Source organism: Gymnoscopelus microlampas (assembly GCF_963454915.1).
Source record: "Gymnoscopelus microlampas genome assembly, chromosome: 8".
NCBI lineage: Eukaryota > Metazoa > Chordata > Actinopteri > Myctophiformes > Myctophidae > Gymnoscopelus > Gymnoscopelus microlampas.
In genome coordinates this window covers 39,742,524-39,765,241 of record NC_139945.1, presented here as the reverse complement: position 1 = coordinate 39,765,241, position 22,718 = coordinate 39,742,524, and the positions used below count along the sequence as shown (strand labels likewise).

Genomic DNA, 22,718 nt, shown 5'->3' with positions numbered 1-22,718 from the left:
TGGCAGTGTGAAACTCTGAGCTATCTTGCTGAGGCCTCACAGATGTGCTACTAATTTAGACAGGAGCCATATTAAATCTTAGTAAAAATAGCACTTTATTTGAAATAGAGGTACAACAAAACAGGTCCTATAAGTAATTGTTTCATTTAAATAGCCATGGATGGCCCACCAGGCTAGCTTATTTAAATAACAGACGTAGCTTGATTAAAACATAAAAAGAAAGAATAGCAGCTTTACGGTATATGGACAACATTTAAAAGACAAGTATTTACATGGCATGTTCTAGCAAATGTAATCTAAGCAGTCACAGCATCGCGCTCTTTGAAGACAATGGTCTTGGGGTTGATGCCCACGCTCTTAGTGGTGTTGTGGGTTTTGTAGATGCCCAAGAGACGATCGGCAATCTCAAACATGTTGTTCCTCAGAGAGATGATAATGAACTGGGCATTCTTGGTTTGTTCCTGGACAGAATCAATGGGAGAAATATATCATTCGAGGAAAGCGTTCTGCGATCCGCAGTGCTAAAGTACCTGCCCACCACTGCAGAGTTTAGGGGTTTGAATCCACCGCAGTGAATGTAGCTTTGTCAAGCATCTATATACGTATAGAGGGAAACCAGGCAGGGAGGGTGATATCTGATATTTGTCAGTAGGGAGTGTTGGGTGGGTGGTACTGGGAGGCTCTACGTCCTCCCAGTGATGGCTCACAACAGCAGTGACAAAAACACACAAATGTGTGTGGGGAGGATTTAATTGGCATAACTAAATTAGGGAGAAGAAAAAGGAATATCATTGAACATGATGCTGCTGGGAAGATACAAGTGAGCCTTCCACAGAGTACAACTAAAATAGTTAAATATAATGGTGAACAATATAGTTATCGTTATAGTGCTCCGCGTGAAAGGCCCTTTAAGCAGAGAGCCAAGCTCCAACGATCGATCCCTATGTATTGCAAAACACGAGCATCCAATCAAACAAGGCATGGAATGGGGTTGGATTTAGCAAGCTTGATAAGTATGCAGATACTGCAGCATGAATGAGCAGAAAAGGCCAAACTGAATGTCAACTGACAGAGGCACACTTAGCATTAGTTATGGCCGGTCATGATGGTCAAGCCAGCTGTACAGCTGACAACTGTTATGTTTTCAGACAGTATGTTTCTGTAGGCTGGATCAAGTTTATTTTAATACTTACATAAATGTAAGAGGCTACGATGGAGACATTCTTGAAATCCAGAGCAGCGTCTATCTCATCCATGAAGTAGAGTGGTGTTGGTTTGAAGTGATGCAGTGCAAACACCAGTGCCAAGGAGCTGAGGGTCTTCTCTCCTCCGGACAGATTAAATATCTTCTTCCAGCTCTTCTTGGGAGGCCGCACACTGGACAATAAGGAGTAAAAAACAAACTTGATTATACTAGCCCAAATTCAGTGTTCCAACTGACTAACCCATGAGAGAAAGTGCAGAAAAAGCATTTTGCTTTTATTTGAAAAACATTACATTTTTAACTAAACCACACCTACTCCCCTATTAGTTAACAATGAAAACAATCTGAGCTGATATAATAATGGATTATTCTTCCTCTAACCTGAACATGATGCCTTCAGAGAAGGGGTCCAGGCTATCCACTAGCTCTAGCTCAGCATCGCCCCCAAGTGTCAACATCTGGTAGTTTTCCTTCAGCTTGTTGGTGATGATGTTGAATCCGTTCATAAACTCATCGAGGCGCTGCTTGCGCAAATCCTCGAAGCTTTGCTTGAAGTTGTCCCTCTCTGTGGTGATTTCATCCAGTTGGGCCACACGCTGCAGGTACAGCTCCTCCTGAGAACACGACAGAGAGATGTGCTTAGCTAGATCACTTAAACCCAAGCAATTAATGATAAACAATAAATGGGTAACTCTTACCACAATAGCACACACACACACACACACGTGTGTATATTATATATGAGATTCATCTTGCATTTTATACTACACTAACCAACTGCCCTCTGGAGAAATTAAGTTTAACTTGATGTGAATATAACCTAGATTTATACATTAAGAAACAACCCTGGAAAGAGCCTTTAAGCATTTTCTATTTTACATCTGTCAACACTGAATGTTAATACTGGTTAAAGAATCCATCATTCAGATTACACGGTTGTCAAACCCATCCCCCTGCAACAAAAAAAGAATTACATTATAACCATGTTAAGATGATGGAAGGAATGGTGTCTCCCAAGCAAGGAAATACAATCTTATAAGATTCTTATGGAACAGCATTTGGGAACCCCTTCTACAGGCAGGATTAGGAAAGCTGGCACTACTTGTGCGTACCTTTTTCTTGTACTCAGCAATGGCCCCCAGGTTAGGCTTCATTTGGGTACACTGCGTCTCTATTAAGGAGATCTTATTGGTAATGGCATTAGGATCTTTGATAACTCCCAGGTCAGCAGGGGTGAGCACTGGAAGCGTCTCAGCTGGCTGGCCATCTATGGCATGGAGGGACAGTTTGGAGGCCTGAAAACACAGGAGAAGAGGGCATTTAGTTGTGGTTAGGGAAATTGAGTTTAGGGTCCACCGAACTCATCACAGTTCAGTGTTACACCACTCTGTGTTTAAATGTTACACAACACTGTCTTGGAACAGAAAATAAGCCTGTCTGCCATGTCCGTAAAGACAACACCCTTTCGGTGTCAACTCAAGAATATATTGTGTTATTAATTATACACTTTATATACATAGATGCAATGCAAGGTATTTTGCTTACTTGCAGCCCCAGTTACTGTGAAGTAGTACTTTGTTTGACCACTTAACCAAACTTCTTTGACAAAAGTTTGTCACTTACTCCGCTCTGGATAAGAGTGTCTGCTAGATGCCTGCTTGTATATGCCTGAATTGTAGATTGTGTTCCAGAAGAGGTTTTCTTGGCTTAAAACAGTACCGTATTTTCCGCACTATAAGGCGCATCTGAGTATAAGGCGCACCTTCAATAAATGTATTAAGGCGCATCCACACTATAAGACGCACTGACGGTGCGCCCTATAGTGCGGAAACCAAGGGAACCAATATTGATACATATATAAGGCGCATCGGATTATAAGGCGCATCCGCACTATAAGGCGCACTGGCGGTGCGCCTTATAGTGATTCACAAGCTGAAAGAGACAAAAAAAACACCTCTTTTTGCCAGTGTTTAATCTTGTTGTTGCACTCGTTGATGCTGGTGTCAATCTGCTCAATGCTGAGGCGGACGTTGATGGACTCTTCCTTCAGCGTGTGCTCCTGCTGCTGCAGGGCCTTGATCTCCTTCATCACGCCCTGGACTTCCTTGTGCACGTCGGGCAGCTCTGCCTAGATGACAACAAAACATTATACAACAGGTTCCTCCCGACGAAGCAATGTGATTGGCCAACTAGATTTAGTCATCCCTATAAATATTACTCTGCCATGCTAACATGCTAATGCATGTGAAGTTCGGACATAGTAGCTAAAATCTGCCCATGGAAAAAGGCTTTCCTTCAGCAGATAGTTACAACAAGAGCTAGAAAGGCAGTTTGTGTTCATGTGTGGGATTTATTCTGTTTTTTATCCAAGTTGGTTTGGTTGGCCTACTTGCTTGAATAGTAAACATTTCATTACAGAGACTGATTGTTTTCCAGGTATTGGTCAAACAATCCTCGCATGAATAAATGGGCAGTGTTATCTGTAATAAATAAGGGTTAAACAGGGCACCGTACTGACCTCCGCCTCCTGGTATGACTTTATGATTTCTCCCGCCTCCTCCTCCAGTTTGCTAAGCTGGTCAGTCAGCTCAGATAATAATTTCTCATTCTCCTCCAGCTCCCCTTGCACACGACTCAGTCCCTCCTCACACTTTTTCAGGTTGCTGAAGGAACAGCGAAAAGCAGACATTAGAGATGTGGTTGCCAAACACTTTAGCTTTTTATTTATTTGTGACCCATTGTTTGGGAAACACTGCATTAGAAGATACAGCCAAGTTGCCAGCTGTTATGTGAAGTGATAGCAATGATACTGTCCTACTTGGCTAAATTAAAAAGAAACCACCTCAGTTAGCAGTGAAGGGGAGACATTACTTTCCAGGTGTCATTTGGGATCTTGTGAATGAATGTGAACAGGTGGGAGTTTAAAAGCTACGAGTGTCTTATCTCCTCACCGTCCTGCAGTCTTTATGGCCACCTGGGCCTTGGTGATGGCGGAGGAACAATCATCCAGCTCCTTGTTGACCTTGTCCAGCTTGTCCTGCTGTGCCTTCAGCTTGTGACTGTTGATCTCCACAATCAGGTTGTGGAGTCGTTTCACCTCGGCTTCCACCTTCCCAGCCTTGCTAGAAGCCGCTTCATAGTCTGGGAGAGCGAGGTGCAATACAAATAAATGGTTAGTGATAAAGCAGGAGATGAAGGAACAGAGGCAGGTATAGTTAAACAAGCAAAGCATTATTTTAACTAATTGGTGGATGTTCATTGTCTTAAGTCTAAAAAGGCAGGCACCAAACACCTCAGAGAAATACTACAAAATATGTCCAGCTCAGCCAACTATCCTATATCTCAAGCCATTTAACTTCTCTGCATTACATTTAGTTTGGCATTTCAAGGCTCAACTATGCACACCCGTTTGGTTTCTCGTATTTTACCTGGCATATATAAAATATCTAGCAGTAAATATACAGTGTGTATATCAACATTCCAATTGACTATTCTATGGCGTTACAGGTGTTTCAGCGTGATGGAGTTACACTGTGTGTTCAGCGGTCCCTACCCTTTTTAAAAGCCTCCAGGCTCTTCTCCATCTGTTTCTGCTTGGCCTTGTCCGGGGCAGCAGCCAGCACATTGGCCTCTAGCTCCTTGATTTGAGGCCTTAACTGGGCTTCCTGCTCAGCCAGACTCTGTAGGTAAGATGGGTCGGAGAGGATGGCAAACACACACACAAAATATTACAGGTTACTTGCAGGTTATGATTTGCTGTCATACTCCAGGAATGTTAAGTGGTTAAATAGTACACAGTTTCATCTGAATGCTCGTGTTACTAGGAGACAGGCCAAAACCTTTGTACAAATCTGTTCGGCTGCTTAGTTATGTGTTATTCTGTAGTTAGTACAGATAAGTATATTTGCCATGACCAACCTGTTTAACATAAAGTTTGCCAATGATGTTAGGAGTCAGGGACAGAGAACCCAAAAGATAATTTCTCCCAGTATTGTTTCTCTCTCACTATAGTTAACTCATCCACTGCCTCTGACGTAAAAAACGTAATTTTTTCCAATTACCAAATCTGCCACTGACGTAAAAAACGTAATTTTGATTAATCATTTTTTAAAACAAGATCTCACCGTCCTTCATCTCTCGAAGGGAAGCATTTCATTGTAGCACACCCGGATACGGAAATACGTCATATCAAAGATTTTCGCTCCCGCCCACTTCCTGTTTATGTTCCGCTTTCAAACGCCATTATCTCGGCTTTGCATTTCTCCGTCGAGTAACACTGTTTCGCGTCGCTGTTTTGAAACTGCTACTGCTGCAAAATGGAATGTCGCCGATTGAAAATTTCTTCTCTGGGCCACTCACACAACTACCCTGTGTGTCTACAAACAGTTGAACACGCGATCATAAGGGATTTAGCGAGGTCTGTGGCGAGGTGGAAAAAGAAAGTGAGTTTTCCGTTCTGATGGCCATGCATGCTGTTTAACGCTGGGCTGGAGGAGAAGGGCTCCGCCTCGACCGTAATGTTTGTTGTCTGAGCGACGTGCACGACTTGCCTGTGTGTTTAGAAACGACTGGACTTGCGATCATAATGAAAAAAAAAATTTGTGAATTTTTAAACAATTTTATAAAAAAACACTAAATCGCTGGCAGTGGGCAAACACAGCCAGAAATAAGTCTGGCAGGGAATGAGTTAACTACTGGACATTATAACTAGCTAGCCAAACTAACAACTGCTCCAGGGCAGGCTGATTTTTATTTTATTGGTATCCATGAAACTGAACATAAGTTAATGTTGGATATCTTCAGAAAAAAATAGAGGGTCACGGTGCAGGGAAGTAAAAAGTGTAGCGAAGGTGCCCTTTGGTGGGGGACTGAAAACTGTTTCTTTTTCACTTTGTTATAAGTTAATGTGGATTGGAACATTAACTGCTGTCAGTTGGAAACAATCTTTAAGTGCAAATTTCATACAGTCATGCTGTTGGTGTATTTCTCCAGGGTGTTCTTCATCTCTCTGAGCTGTGGACGCAAGCGCTGGACGCCCTCTTCCAGCTGCAGCTTCTTCTCCTGGCAGCCCTGTAGCTGTGTCAGCTTCTCGTTCAGCTTGCTCTCCATGCGGTCAAGCTACCAGAAAACACACACACACAAAGTTATGCATCTTTTAAATGCTTAGCTCCCAGAGGCAATTATCACATACAAGAGACATGGGTGTTTGTATAGGCATTCTGTATGTGTTTATTGGCTCACCTCCCCCTGGGAGACCTCAGTATTGATGGAGGAGCCCATCCTCCCTTTCCTGGCTCGTCCTCCTCCAGTCATGGTACCTGAGAGACGAAATCAGAAGAGGGATCAAATGCAGGGATTAAAGCCAAAGTAAATCTCACACCTGAAAATCTGTTAGTCCGTCCTAATCTGTGATTTGTGGAACAGTGTTAAAGGAGGCCCCAACACTGGCGCTGTTCCTTAAACAGTTGGCACAATATGTATAGTTATATTTAGGTATTCTATAGGGGCGGAAATTAGTAGGTACCTGACGATTCAATTGCGATTATCGATTAATTTACTTCCATTATCTTTTATTGATAATAAAAACTAATGGAAGAGATGTGTCAGTCAGCTGGAAGGTTATATTTGCCAACATCAACAAATGCAGAAAACCAACAAGTCCTTTTTTGTAAAATAATACTGACTGTCTTCTCAAAATTCTGATAACCAACCAAAATATGGCTGCTGCTCTGTGCAATTAGCGATATGATGAAAAACTTTTTTTTTTTAATTGTTTTTTTTATTTTTATAATCGATTCATAATCGTCCATATCCGAATCGTGATTAATTGATGAATCGATTATATTTTCCACCCCTAGTATTCTACACCTATGGATATTCTACACCTTGCAGCTATGTTCTTGCTGCTCTACATACAGCCAACCAGTTGAAGAAATTGCAGATTGATGCTTAAGGGTAAACTTGTTTTTGTTGTTGTTAAAATAAGTATTAAATAGCTCCATTTCTGATAGTAATCGTTGCAATAGAGTGGTTGTTCAGTAACAGTCTCCCAGTCCGGTTATTTAGTAAACTGAAAATGCATTTTCAGGTCAGGATACCAACTCAGAGAAGTGGTTCCCAAACGCATTAGCTTTTTATTTATTTGCAACCCATAAAAATGGGTCCTCCTGACCCATTGTTTGGGAAAAATGCATTAGAAGATAAAGCCAAGTTGCTAGCTGGGTACAGGATATTGAAATTGGAAGTGATGACACGAAGATGATGAAGACGTACCCACCTGAATATGTATTTCCAATTTATTATAGAGGTAATGAGACAGGGAGACCCTTGTAACTTAAACACTCTATAGCAATGATTTCTATCAGAATATGGAGATGTAACCTTTTAACAAAAAGTTGTTTTAACCATAAAATATCACTTACTTTGCTTTTATGAAATATCCGAGACGATTAGTGTTTTATGGAAGATGCTCCTGTATGCTATTGCTAGTTTGACCCATTCTAATACTCTTTAATCTTATCAGATTTACTGAAATGGAAGGAAAAACCATTAAACCAACAAACAAAAGTAAGTTACATATACTTTTGTTCTGTCCACCCACCTGCCATCTCGATGATCTGTCCCTGCAGGGTGACCACCCTCCAGCGCCTGTCCCTCTGGAAGGCCAGCCGCGTAGCCTGGTCCATGTCCGTGGCCACCAGTGTGTCTTTCAGGGCAAAGTAGAAGGCCGGGCGCATGCTCTCTTCCTTGACCCGCACCATGTCAAAGAGGCGGGGGCTGTTATCTGGTGTGGAAATGGGAGCCATGTTTCTCTCCCACACCTTCATCTGGATGGGAAAGGGGAAGAATGTCTTTAGATGAAATGTCAAAAAGCAGGTGTTCTAGAACAGTGGTTCTCAAACTTTTTCATGTCAAAGACCCCCAAATTGACACTTATTCGCCCGCGGACCCCCATTTGAAAAGATAGGCCAGGGACCCCCATAATAAGAGATGATTTTTATGGCTCTAGCAGTGATTCTCAACCATTTTAATTTCAAGGACCCCCAGTTTGACATGCATTAGGGCTACGGACCCCCATTTAATGGCATTTCTATCTCTGGGACCCCAATTTATATTGTAAAATCAATGTTAATCTAACTCTGAGAGTGTACAAATGGAACCAAATGGACCCGTTAGGGTCCATTTGGTTCCATTTGTACACTCTCAGAGTTAAAGACCCATAAGGGTCCATTTAGTTCCTATCCATCATTTAGCTGGGGACCCCCTGGAACCCCCTCAAGTACCCCTGGGGGTCCCCGGACCCCACTTTGAGAACCAATGTTCTAGAAACAAGACAGGGTCTAATGATGGCGTGGCTCTTATGTGGACCTCGGACACATGACTCCAAAATTGGATTTAGACCAATTCGATCCCCATTGACTTCCATAATAAAATGAAAGTTAAATATATGAAATCACTCATCTTTGGCCTACTGGCAGTGTGCACTAGTAATTTGGTGATCGGTCCAGTGGTTTGCGAGCTCCAGACAAAACACACAAACAGACCCTCTTATAGACATTACAATGTTCTATCTCCAGAAAAGTCCAAGTGATCTTACCTTGTCAAGGCCGATGAAGGTGGCAACGCCAACGTTCTGTGCTTTGAGGAAGTTGACACATTTCTGAGCAGTGTCGATGGTGTCCACTAGAATGTGGTCTAGAGATGCACAGCAGGATGATATGGCTACGTCATACTTTTCATCTATAGCACCCAAGTCGCCCTGTAACCAAGTTAGAGAAAGAAAGACGACAAAAGAATAAAGAAGCCACTAAGTATTTCACTACCTTAAGTTAAAATGCTGATCTGTAAATTCAGTGTGCTAAAGTGATATAACAGATTAGGCAGACAGCAACTTAAGTGGACTGCAAGAGGATTCTCACCAGTCTTCCAAGGATGCCAGGGATGTTGCCGCTCCGTTTCTGATGCATGAGGGCATCCAGGACCTTGCCCCGGCTGCGGTTGAAAGACAGGGAACTCTTGGCTTCCTCCACTTTCTGCCTCATATCCCTCACAATCTCGCTGGTCTTGCTGTCTACCTGAGACAGCTGCGACAGTTCTCCCTCATCCTAGATAGAGGAATATGAGGGAGGGGATTGTTAAATGAAAGCATTGCATCATCAGAATCACCTTTATTCACCAAATTCTCCGCAATGTACAAATCATTTGACACAGTGACATGATGCAAAGACATAAACACATCCAGGACTAACAGACTAGACTACCGTAATAGTGCAAAAAGGTCTATTGATGAATGCAGACCCAAACATGAACACCAGTCACTTTACCCTCTTGAGCTCTTCTTCGCACTGTGGTATCTTGACTTGCAGGTCTTTGATGGCAGCACGGCGCTCCCTCAGCGTGTCCGAGGTATTCTGCAGTGTCTGCTTGGCCCCGTTGAGCTGCGTCACGGCGATGTTGTGGCGGCTCAAATAGATGTCAAGCTCCGACTGAGCCAGATCCACATGTGAACGGGTCTCATTGACCGCCTTGCTCAGCTCTAGCAGTTCCTTCTCCTTGGTCTGGGAGAAGGACATGACAGGGGTGGGGCGAATAATTGAAAGGGTTAGTGGCATTAAGTGCTCACCACACGGCGTTTGACAATGTGCAGGATGCAGACACACGCATACCTCTTTGTCCTGTTGCAGCCCGCTGGTCTCTTTTTTCAGGCTTTCCATCACCTCCTTCAGTTTCTCTTCCTCCTTAACCTTCTTTGTCTCCAGCTCCTCCGTGCGAGCTGTTGCCTCAGAGATGGTCTTTTCACTGGTTGCTGGCACATTGCGCACCTCCTCTAACTGGGGGGAAAGGGGGGGTTGGGTGCAGGAGGGAGACAGGAAGAGGTGAAGAGAAAAAAAAGAGTTCAAATTGTTTCCTAGTCTGGATCTGAGCAGCAACCACAACACCTGCTTTGGTTCGAGTCGAGGACGTAGCTCTCATATGTAAATCACAACATCATAATTATTCCTCTGCACCCTAATCACAGCACGATAAGATGAAGACATAAGGGAGACAAGAGAGGGAATGTAAATGAATCAAGCACGTTTGGTGTCAGTTACAGTCAAATGTTGCTAGACTTAAAAAACAGGCCAAAGCACACAACTGTAATCAACTATAAACACACAGTCAGGACTGAGCGAGTCCTGGTTAAGACTGGCATACAGTCTGCAGCTTGGCAAGGCAGAGATGAGAAGGAGTGGTGTGTATGTAGCCCATGTTTCGCAGGGTTAACTGCGGGTGAAAAGTGAATATGGCTGCTGGGAGCGTTACACAAGCCAGGCCATAGTTGACTACCACACAGCAGAACACTGCTCCCCAGAGGTCTGCACTGCTTTTGCCCAGCTCCCCCCACTAACCAACGTACTGCCAAAGCACAACCACTAGGGCCGCAGCAGCTAGGGTTTAGAGCAGGGGAAGAGGGAGACTCTTAACTGTAGGTATGTGTGTGGGTGTGAGGCATGTAAGTGAGGCAGAGAAGAGAACCTTAGACCAGGACAGAGAGAGCTGGTGAAACAGAGAGAGTGCCACAAAGGTGGGGAAGCAAGTCAAGCAGACAGGGCTAAGTTTTTGCTACAACTTGGCTTGCCAGTAGCTTCACAGCCCCCTAGTGGCCAGTCAGAGGACAGACAGTCTGGCTATGAGCTTCGTTTTAAGCTTTCACTAATTACTCTGTGATTAACCTAAATGTATTTACAAAGGCCCTGACATGCATCAGACCATAGACAATGGACATCAATACCCATTTGATAACATTTCCATCTCTGGGACTCCAAACTAAGAACAAACATAAAAAATTTGGTCCAGAATTCCTTTACAGTCCATGTAGTGTAGGTATAGAGATAACAGGTGAATGACGCTGATGAAAATAGCCACTCTTGCCATTTACTTTCAATAATGGTGAAGATTAACCCACCTAAAGACCATTGGGGTCCCCAGACTGGACTCCACGTCAAGAACAACTGCAATAATCTGTATAGTAAAACGTTGTGTCTTTCATTGGCTTACAAATGACACAGCAAGCCTCTGTAAAGTGATACACACCCCAGCAGCAATCAAACCAAACAACCAAGGAAAGAGCGGATGTCAAAACTGTTGACTGTACAGGCGAGTCCAATCACAGGGTAGGTTTACTTAAGGTACTGATGGGAATCAATAATTTGTTATTATACAACAAATGAATAAGTGGTATAGGGGGCTCTGTAAACCTTCAAGTCAGAACAACTAATCTTGTTTTTCCACAAAGAGGTAAAATTGTATTTATTCTGCCCATATTTCATTTTTGGCCAAGTGACAAAGTAAACTAAAAATTTTAAAAGAATAAAACTAAAATGACAAGAGCAGTGGTGCTTGTCTTGAGTACACTGCAACAGTGTTTGTTTATAAGTATGTTCTGTATTTACACCCCCAAAACTGCCACAATTAACCTCTCTCTCTGAACAGATTAGGGGGCACCTTTTCATGATCTATGCTTCAAATCGGGAGAATGCGAGGAGTAGGGAGTATGATATATATTACAAGTGAGCGGGACGATCATAGCTACTGCAGAGAACAGGAAAACACATACTAGGCCAGATTAAAATTACTGAACCGTGTGTAATTGTGGCACACACCACTTCTAACAGCTAATAACAACACACCTTCTCTGTATCCTTTTCCAGCTGCTTCTGCAGTTTCTTGGTCTTGCTCTTGGTGTGTTTAAGCTTCTCGCGAACTTCCACATCCTGCAGGTCCAGCTGCGTGAACTTCTCCTTTTGGGCCTCGATGTACTTGTTCAGCTTGTTCTGCTTACTGGCAGAATAACATCACAAACATGGGTCCCAAGCAGCTCAAACCCAGTACACTCAGATATCAGATAGCAAACCACATGAATAGGACAAAGTAGGGCTGGACGATATGACTTCAAATCATTATCAAGATTTACATTTTTTGCCTTGGTTACGATTAATGAACGAAAAGAAAAAGAAAAAAAAAGACCCCAAAATAAAAGGAAAATGGCAGATCAGCTATTTAGCCATTTTTGTACACCACCATTGTACAACAACGTATAATACAGGGTTAAGAAGTTAATCAGACTAATCGATTTAGTCAATTATAAATAAATCTATTGGAATTGTTGTCAATTTGCTGATCTATACGGAAAAAGATTACGGCTTTTCGGTTATCTGATTAATCTATATTGAGTCTAAATTTCTAAATATCAGTTCTGATACATTTTCGGTTACTTGCCCAGCCCTAAGACAAAGTACCTTCAAACGTACTCTTCTATGGTGCGTTTAGCTACGAGGGAGTGTGCTCCTTTAGATAAATGCACCTAACAAATGACTTGAAATGGCAAAAAAAGTAGTTAGCCCAGGCCTCAAAGAAATGCGGAGGTCCATAAAATTGCCACATAATGCATAGAAAAAAGGGGGGGGACAATTATAACCCCCAGATTCAATAGTTTGGGGAAAAATATGAACAACATACTTCTCCACATTTTTTAGCTCTTTGTTCTTTTGTTCCATCTCCGCAGCCATCTTTTCCGTTTTCTCAGTGAGTTCTTTAGTGTCCTCTAAGATCCTCTGCTTCTCCTCATCTTTGCTGACCACACGCTTCTGCAGGTCATGACTAATGAGAGCGACACAGAAGATAAACAAGGTTTATAGATTAAACAAACAAACGACCCCGTCAAGATAACCGATGATAATGTCAGACTAGTTATGACAAATGTGCCAACTCTGAATGTGGTTAAGAGTGTTATTAGTCAGTTGGTTGGCTGCAGCAACCAGATGAGTGTGGCGTTGTACGCACATGTAGTACTGACACAGCTGGCTCTTCTGTTTGAAGATGTCATTCTCCAGGGTGAGGAACTCTACCGCGTTGTTCTTTTCCCCTTCCAAAGCATTCTTCTCTTTCTCCACCAGTTTCACTCTGTTCAGCTGGAACAAAGCATACAGTAAAAATAATCTAACTGTAAAACAAGCTCAGGCAAAGGCAAGAAAATGTGTAATAACTGGTGAAGAACAGAGATATGCCCTAAAGTTATACTGTGTCATCTACAAGAGCATGTTGATGGATTAGCATACCAAACCAACATCAGTTATTGCAGATGCAGCACCAGATTATCACGCTGACCCTCAACAACTTCTACACATGACTTACACAAACACTCATTTAAACAAAAGCTTAAGACACTGAAGCTGCAGTGCACACACAAACCAAACCAGGCTATCTTGGTGAAGTAATATGGTGGCATCTCTATAAGAACATACCGGTAAATGTGGTTCTAGCTAAAATGACAGATAATAATGTAGATGCTAAGCATGTTACCCATTACAAGTCAAACTGGTGTTTCTGTCTCACTGACAAACACTTACAAAACAGCAAATAAAAGCAGTTCATCAGCTTGACCTCCCCATCGTGCTTACGCCACTCTTTAAACATTTGTTATAAAAACCAATAATCACACGCCATTGGTTCTAAAAATATCTCAACATCCTGTTACAATTTGTCTCAAATTGCTGACTACGGTGCAGTTGTTTAAAGAATTGTAAAAGTAACGGATGAACATTAATTTCCCTCCACAACCAAATGTGCAGGATCAAATGATTCACTGGCTTGCATAGAGGAGCAGGTGTCAGACCAGGAGCCGTCAGTCTGGGCAAGGCACAACTTACTCTGCAGATTTCACACAAACTAGCCATATACATCACAACTACAAGAAGAGTTCCCCCCCTCCCCACACAAGGAATTTACGCAGTCTTCTAAAAATAAATGCACACACAATATAAATCACACTGTAAATAAAAAATAATAATAATCAATACAAATTGTGAAAAATAAATAATCAATAGGTTCAGAACATGGGAAGGACAATTATGTGGCCAATTCAACACAATATCAGAGTATTTTTCACCTTCTCTCCCCTCTGCTCATTGAGCAGTTCAACTCGGCGACTCAAGATTCGGAGGGGCTCCTTCAGACGGCAGGATCCAATGATGTCTTCCATGTACTCCAGCATACCTTCATCATGTTCCGTCTGACCCTTAGGCTTCATCATGGCTATCTGCTCCACCTCACCCTGATGACAGACCACACACACACACACACACACACACACACACACACACACACACACAGTGTAATACAGATGTTTGACAAATCACTGGTTCACTACAACTAATCAAAATTAAATACCAATTAAATTCTTAAAGTGTAATAAATAAATAAATCTTAAACACTTTTGAGACATGGACAATTTAGCTCAGTTCCTTAAATGCTCTCATAGTAATGCTATATGTTTTAGGAGCACATGGAGTAATGATAATAAAACCAAAAGGACAAGGTCATACCAAAACCTAATTTAAGATTTTTCTATATAAAGAAATAAGTGTATCACTCTTAAATAATCCTTAAAGAAAAAAACGATTTTATAATAAACACATCATCTAAATCTAAATTAATCACATCTGTTAAAAACAACTTGGCCCTGTACAAAGCCTTTCTTAACAACCCTCCACCCATACAACACTTTCCAAAGTGAGTCAGTTACACTACCCATAACTGAAACCACAATCAGATAACTTTGTATATGGAACATGTGAGGGGGAAAAAAAGAAGCTTTGAATAAAAAGCTGAAAACAAAAAATAAAAACAACCAACTACCCAGTTACAATTTAGGTTCTGTAGATTGTAGATTTTGTACACTTACATATCTGCCCCGAAAATCTATTATTTAGTTCAATAGAACTGGTATTGTACGGTTTATATTTAAAAAAATATATACAGGTATGAATGGAATGAAAAATAAAAAATAATCAAACAATAATAAAAATAATCTATATATGTATGCAAAAAAAAACTTCACATTTGATCTGTTCAGAAATAGATAACACTAAAATAGTAAATAATAATGCATTATAATAATAATAAATATTTGAAAAAGAAAGGGGGGGGGGGGGATCAGCAAAGGAGTGTGTGTGTCTGTCATCCTGTGCTCTGACAATGCACAAATTTTCCCTTAGCCAGAGGCCTGTAAAAGTGACCTTGGAGAACAAGCTATAGCCTCCTGCCTCAGTCATTGCTGCCATGTCATAGACAGAGGGCTCAAAATCTTCTCACACCCAAGGACACGCAGTGAGAATGGACAAACACACACAAAAACAAAACGGTCTTGAAGGACACGTGTAATCAACAAACCAACCACAAATCCACAGAGTAGGACAAAGGCTAACTTTTCACCCAACACCCACAATAGACTATAAAAAAATAATTTTGGGACACTGGTAATACACACTATAATCACTGTCATTTGATTCTATTTCAACTCATTCAAAAATCTCTAAAAAACTCAACTTATCAGTAAAATGGCAGTTCATACAAATTATCCAATCAAATATAGGAACCAGGCAGACGGTTAAAGAGTACAGATAACTTAAACGGAATTCTAAATTAGGAACATAAAAATGTAATACAAGATACAGTACACTAAGCCACAGTTTTATACTCAGAGGGGTAAGAGAAAGAGGGGGGGGTAAAAAGTAAACCAAAACTGAAGCCATGATAATGGAGTGTCTTATCCGGCCACACTGAAGCAGCACTGCCAATATTGGGGTTGGGGTCGATTGTCACACGCCAATATTTACGTGCTGCTAAAGCGTGGCAGGTACATGGGAGAGGGAGGGGGAGGAGTGAGGTCCAACCTGTCCCCACTGGTGGCTCAATCCTGCCACCAAGCAACATCACAGTCAATTCTAGGTTAGCTGTTGAACCACAGCCTGCCAGGTCCTTTTTGTTGGAAAAAAACGCAACATTTTCCTTAAAATTCTAAAGCAGCAAATAATGGTTCGCACCTTTTCCACATTGTTTCAAACCATGATGCGCTGCTATAGCAGTCTAAGGGGCTGGCAGAGAGAGTATATCCATCCAGTCCAGTGCAACAGGTTATTCCCAGAGACAGGCAATGGCTTTGGGGAAATAGCTTTCAAACTTGGGATAGGAGCAGGATTGGGACATGGGCTGAGAGTGCTGAGCAGCAGCAAAGCTTTGACAGAATGGGATGGTCACAAGAGGGATTGAAAAATAAAATGAAATAATAATTCAAAAGCAAAGTGAACAGGTGAGTAGGGGAAGAAGTAACAATATGGAAATACAGCAGTTACCTGTAAGATCAGGAATCTGTTGTGGTCTAGGTCAATACCATGACTCCGCAGCAGGACCCCCACATCTTTGAAAGTGGCCTTCTTGCCATTGATATGGTAGGCAGAGGAATTGTCTTTGTTGGCAGTTCTAGAAACATAGAACTTGCTGTTGGGGATGACTTCGTAGTCATCTCCTTCCTGGGGGGGGGGGGGGGGGGGGGGTCATAATGCAGCTTATGTCATGACAGTCCGGGGTTCAAATGATGCAAGGAAAAAATATCAATATTGCCATTATTGGATAACCAACTAAAATAAATAGAGTAGAAACTCACTGATGGATATATATATATATATATAGATACCACATCAATAAGTATATTTGGTTACATTTATGAAATACAAAATGGAAACAAAGCTTAAATGACAAAACATAATATATACATTACATGCTTATTCCACTGTCTGTATTTCAAGCACAGGTCTAAGAATGTACATGTAAACTGTAGACAAATTCTCCAAAACATTCCATTAAGTGAAAAAAAACACGATCATATTCTAACATAAGGGTCCACACAACTAATGCCTTATGTTGGCAACTTGCTTTAAATAGTTTGAATTTATCTGAAATAATTACTTAAATACCATGACGATCCAGAAAAATCACTTCACTCACACCTGTGTGGCATATCAAGTATAAAATCGTTTTTTTTTGGATCTGTAAGGGTTTTAGACTTGTCAGTTTACACCATTTTTTAGGTTTTAATGAAAAAAGTGCCATTTTAACCTCTTAATACAAATCCCAGCTCACAATGTAAAATAAGTACGCCATAATGAATCGCGAGCAGATACAAAAACACACAAAATTACAGTATAAATTATAATAACCTTATGAGTCGACAATTATTATGTGTGGGTGTTAGTTTTGACTTTCACGCCTGTATTGAGTCTCTGTTTCACTCAGAGAGTGATAATATCAAGACAAGCGCATCTACATTAAGTTATGGGTATAGAAGAAACAAATATATTTAAATATATATATTTAGGAAAATGGAAATATTTCAAATAAATTATTTCAATTGTGAATGTATATTTACTTTGTGTGAAGCAGAGCGTGTGTGTGTGTGTGTGTGTGTGTGTGTGTGTGTGTGTGTGTGTGTGTGTGTGTGTGAGATATACCTTGTCAATAATCTTTTGAAAATGCACCTCCACAGTGCAGCTTTGCACATCTTTGTGTTCATCAGAGCTGTGAATCAGCACAGAGAGCTTTTTGGATCTAATCTTTTGAGCTCTGTATCCAAACACAAAGAGCATTGAATCTATCACATTGGACTTCCCACTGCCGTTTGGACCAATGATGCAGGAAAATCGCTGGAGGGGTGGGGAGGTAAAAATAAAAAAATTTATAGAAGATAAAAAATATTTACGATATACGTACAAATTACTCTTATTTTTCCCAAAATTCTAAAAACAATTCTAGTGCTTTAAGAGGGGTGTATGTCTACAGAGTGAACGGGTGTATTTAAGGAAATGATTTTCATGCACATGTACAGTAAGGAGGAAAACCAACAAAAAATAGGAAGGGGAAGTTCAGTTAATGTCAGACTTAAGAAAAGACAAAAGTACATGCCTAGGCCACCACTGGTTGAAAGCATACACATATTAAATCAAAATGGAGGAGTGTGACATCTTGATTCAGGAAAAAAATAAAATCATCCGAGTTAAATAAAAAGCAGCATAACATCACACATTTTAAATATACATGTCTAAATAGTTACCCTATAACTATAGTATATATGCAATATATTTGCACTAAAATATAAAAAACCTAACAACAAAGGCATTGGCAATGCCTGAAAATAAGGGTCAACAACTGATAGCAACAAAGCAACATAACATACATCACACATTTTAAATATACATGTCTTAGAGTTACCCTACAAGTATAGTATATATGAAATATAATTGCACTAAAATGATATAATAACATTCCCAACAAAGACATTGGCAATGCCTGCAAATAAGGGTTAATAACAACTGATATAGGAACAAAGCATTATCAAAATATCTCAATTGAATGGTGTTTATTTTAAGTTACCTTGTGGAAAGGCCCCAGGGTCTTTTCGCCAGCATAGGATTTAAAGTTGCGATTAACTAAGTGTGTTATCATCAGGCGAGGAGCACCCGGTTCATTGGTCATTGCTGGGGGCGGGGGTGGGGGGATGCTACCGAGAAGCTCCTCCAAACTGCGACTATCAACCGCCTCGGCTCCCTCCCCGGGAGGCGCATCTGTGACACAAAGAAGTAGAACTTTTATTTCCTCTGTGCCATTGGTTCTCAAAGTGGGGTCCGGGGACCCCCAGGGGTCTTTGAGGGGGGGGGGGGGGGGTTCTTCTCAGCCAAATTAATAGTTAGGAACCAAATAGACCCTTATGTGTCTGTAACTCTGAGTGTACAAATGGGAATGTTAATTTAACTCGGTGTACAAATGTTAATTTAACTAACGGGTCCCACTTGGTTCCATTTGTACACTCTCAGAGTTAAATTAACACTGGTGATGATGATACTGCAGTGTAGATTGGGACCCCAAAGAAATTAAAATGGTCGAATCCCTGGCATATCTTATCAAATGGGGGGTCCGTGGGCTAATGTGTGTCAATTTGGGGGTCCTTGACGCGAAAAAAGTTTGAGAACCACTGCTCTGTGCGATTCATTTCAGGTGGGGACAGTGGAGTGATGGGGGAGGGGTGGAGGAGCAAAACAAACAAACAAAACATAAGCTGTACGCTGATCAGTCAGTGGGGGAACAACGACTGCCGAGAAAGTTGATTTACACCATGTCTTTGTTCATAAAATAAAAGCCACCCTAAAACACAACAAAAAAACACATTGACTGGTTTACAATCGAGCACAAATCGATGACAAACGCTCCCCAACCAAGAACGCTGATACATACTGTAGATGCGCTACACTCATTTTCGTCGATGATAAATAACCACAGGGCAAATTTCGATAATCTTTCAACATGTCAGCAATGTCCAAAATCATAACTGCTCCAAAGATTGCAATGCGACATTAAAAGGATCACCTATGAGCGATTGTCCTCGAATCACACCGAGACAAAACGACACAAGTCTCACATCTATTGTACTCAACACAGGAATAAACAAGCTATACGGTCGATGTTTGTAAATAATATTATTTCAACGAAACGCGCACTAAAACATGTATACACATTTCAAAGTGGACAACAAATGCCTTTGCACATCTTGAGTTAAGTTGGTAAAAATAAAATAAAAAAACGATTTCGTTCCAAGTTAGCAAAAAAGATCAAACATCTTTTGAACCCAGTATACAACAAAACCCCACTTCATCATTACCCAAAGAAATTACCTTGTTCGTTGAAAGGGATCGGGACACAAGCATACTCGACGCCATCATCATAATCATCTCAGAAATTATAAGAGACATTTATTGATGACTTGCACTCGGGAAAAAAAACAAGCAATCAAGCTACGTGTTGTGAATTAAGAAGAAGAGGAAAAAAAAACTATCCAACTGTGCCAATTGGCCCCGACCAAGTGCAGCCTTTCAATCAACGCCACGCAGCGCCATTGAAGAACAACACAACTTATTTAGATTCACTACTAGTCTTTTGTTACTTGCCAGTTGTTGTCGGCGATTCGTCCCCCTGTCCATTGGACTTGGTCTTTTTAGGGGGCACAGGCACATGACCATCCAGCTCGTCTTCAGAGTCATCCCGGGGCTGCGACCCCTTCCCTCTGTGCTTGTTGGAGGCGGTGGAGCTCTTTGCCGTCTTAGATGGCATGATTTGAACGTCTGAAGACATCATTGGTGAAGGAAAAAAAAAAAAAAGAGGCATATCCATGAGTGGGTTTTTGCGCCTGTCAATCTTACAACCCCACTTTTTGAAGGTCACACAAAGTAGCCACCCCATTCATTATGCAGAATGTTCCATTTCACAAGTTTTCAAATGAATACAATACATATTTTAAAAAAAAATCTTCTGAAAATAGCCTATCTACAAGCTCACAATGCATCTTCAATGCATTGTGAGCTTGTAGATGTGTAATAGGAAAATGTGTAATAGGGCTGGACTGGGTAATGCATGTTTTGTAATAATCAAAATCTACAATGTAACTAGCAACTAAAGTTTTCATATAGTGGAGTAAAAGTATAATATTTGCCTCTGAGATGTAATGGAGTAATGGGTTAAGCATTTTCAAATGGACAAAATGTATATAGGGCTGAAGGGGTTAATGTATGTTTTGTAATAATATCCCGGCTTTAATCACCACCATTAGTTAAGATATGCTCATCTGTGGAAAAACACGTCCATTCTAACAATAAAACCTACTAATCAAAATAACGGGGAAGGTCCCCAGCTTCCCTGGAAGTTCACGACCTGACTTAAGTGAATGATTAAATAATATAAAGATGGCATAGCAATGGGTCAAATAAACCACGTGATCATTACTGTGAAATATATGATTTGATTTCATACACATAACAGTAAAAAAACGAATAGGCCAGTCTGTGACTTGTGGATATTTTAGGACGTAACATTTAGTTGCCACTCACCACAAAGTTAAGTCTGGGCAAATGTGATTTAAATAACGTTGGGGGGCAAATTAAAATGTCATTTCCGTGGGTCTTATAAAAGTATTAACCGTGCTTAGACGGTCGGTTTGAGTAAGTACGAGGTCCTATGCGTAATATTAGACTGGCCTAAACGTACCAGTGTGTGTGTGTGTGTGTGTGTGTTTGTTGGGGGGGGGGGGGGGAGTAACTAAGTATATTTACTCAAGTACAGTACTTATGTACAATTGTTTTTACTACTAAGTACAATTTTTACTTTACTGGAGTATCTCCAATTTTCTGTACTTTTACCACTAAATCTCAGAGGCAAATATTATACTTTTGACTCCACTACAATTATTTGAAAACTTTAGTAAGCAACTTACTTTGCAGATATAAATCATTATATTATAAAACATACATTAACCACTTTAGCCCTATTCTATACATAGGCCATTTGAAAATAGCCGATACATGCTCACAACAAAACCATTTAGTACTTTTACTCTTGGTACTTAAGGTATATTTTGATGCCAATACTTTTGTACTTTTACTCAAGTGATATTCTGAACACAGGCCTTTTACTTGTAACAGAGTATTTCTACACTGTGGTATTGCTACTTTTACTTAAGTAAAACATCCGAGTACTTCTTCCACCACTGGTGTGGAGGAGGAGGAGGAGGACGAGGGGTAACGTCAGACTGGGGCTAGGCTAGCTGAGAAGCTAGCTTACATAACTAGGACATCAGATTACTAGCCAACGTGCAATAACACAGCCAACTGTAACTGTGTGCGGTGATAGATCAGTCTCTATCGTTTAGATCTGCATTAAACCGGTTCCATCTGTAACTCACACACCGTGCTAGCTCTAGCACTGATAACTACGCACGGTAACAGAGCCATAAAGCTAATAAAAAAAAGGCTACGCATTGACTACATAAAGTCGTCCGATCAAACACTGAACATTCTCTGCTTACGTTTCCCCCGCTCCGAAAAGACAGCAAACTAATTGGACGCCAGCATGACAAGTGTCAAATTTTTTTTTTAATCAAACTAATCACCGTGACTGAAAGTTTTTAGAGACCATCCATTATGTTACGATAAAAACAAAACACATAATTGAGTGCTGTTGCTTTCGATCGTCTAAAATTAGAATCCACCGTTAAGAAAATATCGATCGGTCTCAGGATGAGAACAGTTCCATTATTGTTAGAAACCGGTTGAGTCAGAACGATAAGCAAAAAGATAAAGAGCTACGTCAATGCAAAGCATACGAAGCCCGCTGTCTTCTTGCATCCGTTAAAAAAATACATTTACCCGTTTCTTTCGTAATTTGGCGTTACGCGCAGCCTGCGATAAGTATCATTTCTCACCTATATCGTGTTAAAAAAAACAAACGAAGTCGTCGTAATCCAAATGTCGTTTAAAGAAGCAAATCCACAAACTTCACTTCAGTCCACAGTCATTTCAAACTCCTCTCGACTTGAAAAATCCTCGACTTGTAAATGGCGCCTAAAATCGTGCTTGTCGTCCAGCCCACATCTCGCGTGGCCAGACCTCCGTCTCTTCGGGTTCCTATAGGCGGAGGAGCGCTGGCTCACGCGAGAGTTTGGTCAAAGCAAATCGGTTATAAACTGACGCAAGGCACCATGGATGGAACGTTCAAAGGGCAGGAAAAAAACATGAAATTCAAAAAGGGGGGCGGGGCGGTGATGCCTGCGCTGATCCACTTCTCTTCAACACATACTATTGGTCAGTGGTGTAAA

At 41.0% G+C, this 22,718-nt stretch overlaps 1 protein-coding gene across 1 annotated transcript; it reads right to left on the bottom strand.

The window, feature by feature from the left end:
- Window positions 1-71: 71 nt before the first annotated feature.
- On the bottom strand, window positions 72-22,464 carry smc4 (structural maintenance of chromosomes 4). The gene is made up of 24 exons (XM_084065243.1): window positions 22,326-22,464; window positions 20,020-20,193; window positions 18,452-18,642; window positions 17,533-17,724; window positions 16,378-16,554; window positions 14,133-14,297; window positions 13,028-13,155; window positions 12,704-12,844; window positions 11,875-12,025; window positions 9,871-10,035; window positions 9,529-9,762; window positions 9,124-9,309; window positions 8,802-8,963; window positions 7,806-8,031; window positions 6,446-6,522; window positions 6,170-6,322; window positions 4,758-4,884; window positions 4,156-4,345; window positions 3,723-3,867; window positions 3,159-3,332; window positions 2,317-2,499; window positions 1,586-1,818; window positions 1,194-1,377; window positions 72-461 (listed from the first exon to the last, which is right to left on the bottom strand). The coding sequence occupies exons 2-24, from the start codon at window positions 20,180-20,182 to the stop codon at window positions 297-299; spliced, it is 3,912 nt and encodes a 1,303-aa protein (XP_083921369.1). The 5' UTR covers window positions 20,183-20,193; window positions 22,326-22,464; the 3' UTR covers window positions 72-296.
- Window positions 22,465-22,718: the final 254 nt, after the last annotated feature.

Excerpts from the sequence above, each read along its gene's own strand:
- smc4 (XM_084065243.1), bottom strand. The coding sequence starts at position 20,182 with ATGCCATCTAAGACGGCAAAGAGCTCCACCGCCTCCAACAAGCACAGA. Across the intron at positions 12,026-12,703 it reads GAGCTAAAAAATGTGGAGAA|TAAGCAGAACAAGCTGAACA; the intron begins GTATGTTGTTCA and ends TTATTCTGCCAG. Across the intron at positions 3,333-3,722 it reads AGTCATACCAGGAGGCGGAG|GCAGAGCTGCCCGACGTGCA; the intron begins GTCAGTACGGTG and ends GTTGTCATCTAG.